Source organism: Enoplosus armatus, chromosome 21, assembly GCF_043641665.1.
Source record: "Enoplosus armatus isolate fEnoArm2 chromosome 21, fEnoArm2.hap1, whole genome shotgun sequence".
In the NCBI taxonomy this organism is placed as follows: domain Eukaryota; kingdom Metazoa; phylum Chordata; class Actinopteri; order Centrarchiformes; family Enoplosidae; genus Enoplosus; species Enoplosus armatus.
In genome coordinates, this window is record NC_092200.1 from 9,025,317 (window position 1) to 9,033,983 (window position 8,667).

Genomic DNA, 8,667 nt, shown 5'->3' on the forward strand with positions numbered 1-8,667 from the left:
ATGACACAGAGACCCCAGGGGGCAGCCTCTAACACCATCAACTCCAGATCCCCCCATGACTCAGGATGGACATATTTCCCATGAAGCAATGTGTCAGCTGTCTGAGAGTGGGTGGATGTTCCTGGGGAGTGGGTAGGGGTGGGGTTTGAAGCGTGGATATTGCATTTCATGTTCCAGAAAGAAGCCCATAGCTCCACACCAAGCACCCAGACTATAAATAACCTGCCAGTTGGAGCTCAGTTGAAGGGTCCGGACAGCTGAGGAAGTGGGCCGTCCCAGGGTACAGCTGGTTTGAGCAGACTGACTGTGCCTCTGAATCCTCTTTCCAGCCTTGAAACTAAACCTATTTTGCTATAAAGAAGATCCACTTTTCTTTGATTTGAAGCCCCTGAAAGGCTCTTCAAACTCCCCCTTGCCAGGAACAATGGCTCTACCGATAAACCCCATGGACGAACCCAGGATGTACCAGCAGACGTTGCTCCAGGACGGCCTGTTCGACCTGCTCGAGAACGACAAGCTGATCGACTGTGTGCTGAAGATCAAAGACAAGGAGTTCCCCTGCCACCGGCTGGTCCTGTGTGCCTGCAGCTCCTACTTCCGCTCCATCTTTCTGTCCGACCTGGAGGAGAGCAAAAAGAGAGAGATCGTCCTGGAGGATGTGGAGCCGGGCGTCATGGGGCTGATCCTCAAGTACCTGTACACCTCTAAAATCAATGTGACAGAGCAGAACGTCCAGGACATCTTCGCAGTGGCTAATGTGTACCAGATCCCTTCAATTTTCACTGTATGTGTGTCTTTCCTACAAAAGCGCCTGACCCTCAGCAACTGCCTGGCTATCTTCAGGCTAGGCCTGATGCTGGACTGTCCCAGGTTGGCTGTTTCTGCTAGAAACTTTGCCTGCGAGCGCTTCCAGCTCATCTCCAGAGATGAGGACTTCCTCCAGCTGCTCCCCAGTGAGCTGGCAGCCATTTTGGCAAATGATAACCTGAACGTGGAGACAGAGGAGGCGGTGTTTGAAGCTTTGATGAACTGGGTGTCCCAGGACACAGAGAGCAGAGAGAAAGAGCTGCCAGGTTTGCTGGATTGTGTTCGTTTGCGTCTGGTCAAGGAGGGTTACCTGAAGGACAAAGTGGAGAGACATAAACTGATCTCCTCCAATCCTGAGTTGCAGCAGAAACTCCAGCTGGTCAGGGATGCTCAAGCTGGGAAAATGGCAGACGTTAAAAAAAGCAAAACCAAGAAGGAAGATGGTGGAGCAGAGAAAGATGGAGAGAATGAGGATATAGAGGAAGAAGAGGGTCTCCTCCCAGGCATCCTGAATGACAACCTGCGATTTGGCATGTTTGCCAGGGACTTGATACTGATGGTGAACGACGCGGGAGCCGTGGCCTACGATCCAACAGGGAACGACTGCTTTGTAGCATCACTTTCCACACAGATTCCCAAGAACCACGTCAGCCTGGTGACCAAGGAGAACCAGATCTTTGTGGCAGGAGGATTATTCTTTGATGAGCAGAACAAAGAGGACCCACTGTGCTCTTATTTCCTACAGGTAGGAGAGGTGCCAGATAAAGTTATGAGAGAAGAGAACATGAAAAACTTGCAATGACAGAAACTGATTCAGCTCAGCCTATTTTTAGATATTTTATTCTTTAAAGTCCTACAGCTCTTCTGCCATTAAGGAAGTAATAAACATTTACGTGATGCAACACATGATATGACCCCTCTACTGTGGAATGATGCTCAATATTTGTATTACATTTTTTAAAACCCACTGTCCCACCAATGGGTCACTCATGCTGTGCTGCTGTTTAAACCCACAAAACTTTCATTCATATTCTAATGGCGATCCCAAAGTTTCCAAAGATACCAAATATGTCAGGGGGGATTTTTGGGAAAACATGGATAAAATGATGTACTACACCTATTTTTTTTAACTATTTCACCCAATGTAAATGTCATATAGTTTCAATTATTTATATCCAACCTCATACATGTAGCTACATAAGGGGAGATGAAAAGGGGAAATCCCGATGTTAAGGGATTTAACCAGAGTACATCTAGTTACCTGCAGTGTTTGTGTCTGTCTGCATGTGCTACAGTATGTATACTCCAGGTGGTGTAAACGTAACCCATTCACACATGTTTGACTCCTGTGACCTCAGTATGACCCAGTCGGCGCAGATTGGCTGGGGATGCCTCCCCTCCCGTCTCCTCGCTTCCTGTTTGGGCTGGCCGAGGCTGAGAACTCCATCTTTGTGTTGGGAGGGAGGGAACTGAAGGAGCAGGAGCTCATGCTGGACTCAGTTTTGGTCTATGACAGACAGTGAGTACAAGTTCATGCATAAAATCTTGTGAGCGTATGATGAATTTAATGAAATTATTTAATGTAATGCTGTTCTCAGGACTGAATCCTAATTCATTTACACTTTTCCTGTGGTTGCTCATTTACAGATCTTTTAAATGGGGTGAATCAGAGCCAATTCCTTATCAAGTCTATGGACATGCAACCATATCCTACAATGATGTTGTTTATGTGATTGGAGGAAAGGGAGAAAACAAGTGAGTATCAAGTGTGATCAAAATATTAATATCCATCTGTGGCGACTGTGAAGATTTAAGGCTTCATTCTTTAATCAAGCAAAATAAGGAAAAGGAACGTTTTTCATAATAAAAGTCATATAAAGAGACCACTCGAGAATGGTAGAGACACTATGATCTTTGTCTCTCTTGTGAAAAGGAACTGTCTGAGGCAGATGTGTGCATACGACGCCAAGAGGTTTGAATGGAAGGAGCTTGCACCCATGAAAGTCGCTCGTTCTTTATTTGGAGCCACCGTTCATAAGGACAGAATATATGTGGCAGCAGGAGTCACCGACACTGGGCTGACGGACTCTGTGGAGGTGTACGACATCGCTACCAACAAGTGAGTTCCTTGAAATCAGTGAAAAGGGCTGCATAACTGAATGTGGGTCACAAATGGGATTTCTTGGACCGTTTTGTATGTGTACTTTGCAGAAAGAGGAAATCATACTGAAGACATAATGTTGGGTTTACTGGGATCTTGCATTTTCCTATTTCTTTCAGTGAATTAAACTGCAGTTTACTTGCTGTTCGTCACATTTTCAGATTACTAACTTGACTGTAAACTTTAAATATAATTTAAAAAATATTCATTTTAATTAAAAAAATATTAATTTCCTAATCAAGCTACTTGAGCTCTCTTGAAGTGTATTGCACCTTACTGAATTGTACCTCTGTTTGTGTGTGTGTATTTACATTTTCCAGGTGGTCGGACTTTGTAGTATTTCCCCAGGAGCGTAGCTCTCTGAACTTGGTGTCTCTGGCTGGCTTGCTGTACGCTGTAGGAGGTTTTGCCATGATGCCTTTGGAGGACAGCGATGATATCATTCCCAAAGAGATGAACGACATCTGGAGGTGGGTCATAAATGACAGTTCTTTTCATTCAAACATCCATTGATAGTGCTCCTGGTACTTTTATATTTATAGATTTTCTTAATCATAGCTAAAAATAAAGTCACCCTTTGTCACATTGGACCACATGTCCAGCTGCACGGTTGATTACCATTTCTTTTTTTACCTCTCATGACCAAAGTCTGTCCTCCTCAGGTTTGATGAGACAGAGAGGAAGTGGAATGGGATCCTCAGAGAGATCCAGTACGCTTCAGGCGCCACTATTCTGGGGGTCCGCCTCAACACGCTGCGTCTCACAAAGATGTAAAGCCCCCTCTCCAGTCCCTGCTTGTTAACAAAAATCTGTGACTTTCAACTGCAGGTCGTAGGAGTCCCAGACGCACTCAGGGTCACAGTGACATCCAACATCAGTAGAGACGTTAGGAATCAGCTTAGTGTGTTTGGAGTTCAGGTTGTTTTATTTTACACTATTCTACAGCAGTTCTACTTATGCAGCTAATTGTAATTCTGGCTTACCACCATGGACAATCATTTTTGATTGAAGACATTTTATATATATATGTGTGTTTCTGTTATTTCAATCAGATTGAAATTAAAACTATAAACAATCTGTAGCCTGTTGACATTCTTTTTTCACTGTATGAAATAAAATTGAAGTATTTAACACCAAAAACTGTCTTGATAATCATGGAAAATGTGCTGGCAAGAAGTTGTGCTTTTCCCAACAGATGGCAGCAAAGGCATAATGTAGGTGCCTTCAGAGAGCATGACTGAAACATGATACAGTTAAAAACAACAGCACAGAAACAAAAACACAGCACACATCTCCATTTGCAATAATATATCTATACTGTTTAATATTGAAATGATTTCATTACGCTCTGCTGTGTTACAGACAGTAAACACTAGTCAATAATACAATAAAAGACAGAAAATACAGTCTAATGTTATTAGCACCTCTAGACACTATTGTCCTTGTACGGTTTTTAGTATTTTAATATAGCTGAACTTGACAACTACTGCCTACACATGGTCTTTGTACACCAGAGTTAACTAAGACATAGTGTTTACATTATAAAGTAGAGAATCAGCAAATAACAGTACACATTATGATTTCTTTAACACAACTGCAGTATGAGTAAATATGGGAAATGTAGAGGGCATGTGGATAATACATCTTTGAATTGACTATGGCATTGGTGCCCATGGTTATTATCACATATATTTTTACCCAAAAAGGGAAAAAGTCACCATCAAACAAATTTATTAGAACAGCTAACCAAACTTTCACATGCAAAATAACCAACAACACTTGTTTTCCTATTTTGTTCCAGTTTCTATGGAGCCCAGGAACTGACAAAATGTAGTAAAGGATTATCACATAACTGAACACATATAATAAATAATGCTGATTGGCTAAAAGGGAATTTTACTTACTAACCTAAAATTGGCAGTCTTCTTAGAGGACTGGGTGGCCAGCTAGCTTAACTGACAACGCAGGTGGCTAAATACACTGAGCACCTGCACCAGCCAGCACACATGTTAATCACTATACTCTACTATACTGCTGTCTTATCACTGTATAAACTCTTGTAGCTAAACAGTAGCTAAAGCATTTAGCTTGAATATTTGATGGGTTTTATCATCCCACTCTTGTCATTTTATATTTTAACTTTATTTCATATCCTGGTGTTTTGTATGATCCCTCTGTCGTTTTTACTGTTGTTTTTGGTTTATATCTGCAGTTTTCTGTAAAGCACTTGTAACCTTGTTAACAAAAGTGCTATATAAATAAGGTTTATTGTAGGCCTTCTATTATTTTAGCCAGCAACCTAACAGTTAGCTAGCTAAGGCTAATAAGCTTTATTTAGCTAATAAAGCTAAATCATTCTCAAGTTCATAATAGTCGTCATCACAGACCACAATGAAGGCAAGTCTCTGACTTTATTATTGTGTGTTTCATTTTACTATGGCTGCAAGTAACATTTTCATTATCAATTAATCAGTTAGTTTCTCATTTGATCAATTAGTCGTTTGTCTATAAAATATCAGAAAATTGTATAAAATGCAAAAATCACAAATTCCCAGCACCAACAGTCCAAAACCCAAAAGATATTCAGTTACTATCATAGAATACAATTTACTTTAATTTTGACATAATTCAACTAACAACATTATTTATTGATGTATTCAGTTATATGTTTGACTTGTCTGATAACCTTTTGTCGGATTTGGGGCTCCATAAAAAACAAAAAACAAAACTGTTCTTTCATTCTTAAAAAAAGAAACCTTTTTCTTCTTCAAAAGACTAACACATTTCCTTAAATTCTTACATACGTTCAATTCTTTCTCTCTAATATCATCATGGAACTTTAGTAAAAGCTACTAAAATTAGACAACAACATTCCCACCACTTTTCTTGAGGCTGAAGGCCACACAATCAAATCCTTTTGGATACACACTTTGCCTCTAGCAGCTAAACCCACAACTACCAGTAGAGACCCAACTTGGCAATCCCATGAGCACTCTGCTTTTTGTACCAACTGCCATGCTCAATGCTTCATTATGTGACAAACATTTGCCTTGGGTGCAATGCAGAACGCACAGTCACTGTGGTGTCTAGGCACCCACTTAATCACTGACAAACCCTCATTTAAGGACAAGGGCAGGTCCACCTTTGCCTAATCTAATACAAGCCTTTGGCTGCTAGCCTTAGTGAAGGAGAATTTGGCTAATCAAAAGACGTAAAGCCTACTTTGAATGCAGGACTCCTAAACAAAGCAAAACTTCCCTTCTCAGTTTCTAGAATCACAGCTTTACTGCCATTTAACTTTATAATATTACATTTAAATAAATGTGCACTGTGTATATTTTTAGGATTTGGGAGATGTCAGGGCTCATAAATGTCTGTCTTTGCTGCATTTTCAATGTACAGCTCAATTAAGTGTCATTACATCACTTGTAAGTCAGATGGGTTTTGTCTTGTTCGCAGCTGGATTTAGGGAAGATTTGTTCACTAATAATCAAAGACAAAAGGATTAACATTTATACTCTGTTTTCAAGGGTGGATTTAGACTTTTGTAGCCAAATCACTCTCTACACTTCCTCCAAACGCTGTGTCATGAACTATATATGTAATATAGTGTATAATATAAAGTGGGGTAAAACAATCTTGTTTTTAAACATTTACCAATTATTTTGATACAACTTGATCATCTGCTCAGTGTCATTCACCTACAAAATCATGAATACGATGCAGTTTGTTTGATTTATCGTAACAGCAATTGATTATTACTACACTGGTTGGAAGCCCGTAACTTTTGCAGGGTCTGTACAAACAGTTTTGATGTCCCTTTGGTCAAAACAAAATTTTATTTCAGGGGAAAAACACCTGCCAAGGACACATTTCTGGCAGACTGCATTTTTATAATTTCCTATAATCTTATGCCATGGAAAAAACAAAACAAAAAAAACCCCACACACCTGTCATCAGCAAATAACTGCAACTGTATCAGCCTTCAAACCCTGTAAGCTGAACTGGAGTATAAAGTGCTCTCATAATTAATATCTTTCTCATTACTCAATTTGGCAACTGACACCTTCCTTTACATTTTCTCATGGCCTGAAATATAACAGTCACATATTAAGACCCTTCACTAGGAGCAAACTGGCCATTTCTCTTGATTATGGTAGCGATCGGAGAACCAACCAATCAGAAACAGCCATAGCTGCACCGTATGCACCCTCAGGGAGAAGTCTCAAATACTTGCTGAAGAGCGGCGCAGTGCAAAACAGGCAGACTGAAAACACAGAAACACCAGTTTAGGTGCACTGACTATCCACACCACACCGAATAAGTTATTCTTGAAAACAAAACACAGGTCAGGCCACTTCTGCAACTTACTACCCACAAACTCTGATCGAATTTGAACAAATAATACAAAGCAATTGTAGATTTTGTTAATCATTTATGAGTTTTTCAGTACACATCTCTGCTACCTTTTTTCAGCTTGTATCTGCATACATGTTCCCCATTACGGGATAGTGTGGCAATCAAATTCAAAGTGCATAAATCAGTAGTACTAACTACTATCCCTCCTCTTTTACCATCAGCAACTACCATCATCCACAACACAAAAACATTCAAATCCCTCCAAATATAAGGCAAATACACAAACCATACATAACCACAGTATCTCTATTGTCTCTTGGGCTAGTGCTTCTCAAAACAGTGAAGTGGGAAAATAATTTACATCTCTAACCTTTTCTTATGAATGATAATGTAGTCTTAAGGGAGGCTTTTCTCTTTCTTTCATGAAGGATTGCTAACCGAGTGCAGTTTACTAAGATGCCACAAGAGAGCAACAGGCCTTATGTTTTGGTGACATTAACAGGTTGCCTTTAGTCCTTTCCCTGTCAACACTCAGAGGCCCCATCTACAAATGACCAGATCAAACCTTAGATGGATAGAAAATGTTGGCAGTTACCTCATCAAACCACTCCAAATGTCTAAATTGAAGCTCATTTCTGACCCTGGAGCTCAACTCTCCAGTAAGGCTAAATAGGATTTATATTCAACAATTTAACAGCTCTAGACTTTTCATTTAAAGGGCAGTCTCAAACTGGACCCTGTACAAAAGCAGCAAATCAAAGTACAAAACATGTGTTAGACACATGAAGAAAAAAAGAAAAAGTACCATTATCAAATTGCATCTGATGTGGCCCTAGCTTTTTAACCATGGCAGTTTACGAAATACATGTAACTGGGGTGAGCTAAGACATAAGACTACACTAAGGTGCTTCAATTTGTCTTTTAAATAAAACAATGAACAGCTTATTACATTTACAAAAGCTTATCCACAACTTTCGGTAGTACCAGCCAAGACACACGTGGGGGCACATTCAACTGACTCTTCAAATGTAAACATGAGGAATTAATCACAAGGAAGAAACACGTCTTAACAATATTTACAGGTTAATGCTACACTACAAGTAGGTTATCTATAGATAAAGTGAGCGGGAGTGCATCGATAGTGCACAGAGACTCTTTTTGGATTTAATTGATTGAAATGTCAGATTTAAAAGGAATATTCTGACATTTTGGGAAGTACGCATAGAGAGTTATATGAGAAGGTTGATGCCACTGTCATACCTGTCTGTTAAATATGAAGCTACAGCAAGCAGCCGGTTAGCTTAGCTTAGCATAAAGACTGGAGTGAAGGGGAAACAACT

At 40.1% G+C, this 8,667-nt stretch overlaps 1 protein-coding gene across 1 annotated transcript; it reads left to right on the forward strand.

Moving 5' to 3' along the window:
* The first annotated feature begins 418 nt into the window (after positions 1-418).
* klhl40b (kelch-like family member 40b) lies at positions 419-3,742 on the forward strand. The gene is made up of 6 exons (XM_070927955.1): positions 419-1,552; positions 2,166-2,326; positions 2,455-2,562; positions 2,741-2,926; positions 3,289-3,438; positions 3,631-3,742. The coding sequence occupies exons 1-6, from the start codon at positions 425-427 to the stop codon at positions 3,740-3,742; spliced, it is 1,845 nt and encodes a 614-aa protein (XP_070784056.1). The 5' UTR covers positions 419-424.
* The last annotated feature ends 4,925 nt before the right edge of the window (positions 3,743-8,667 follow it).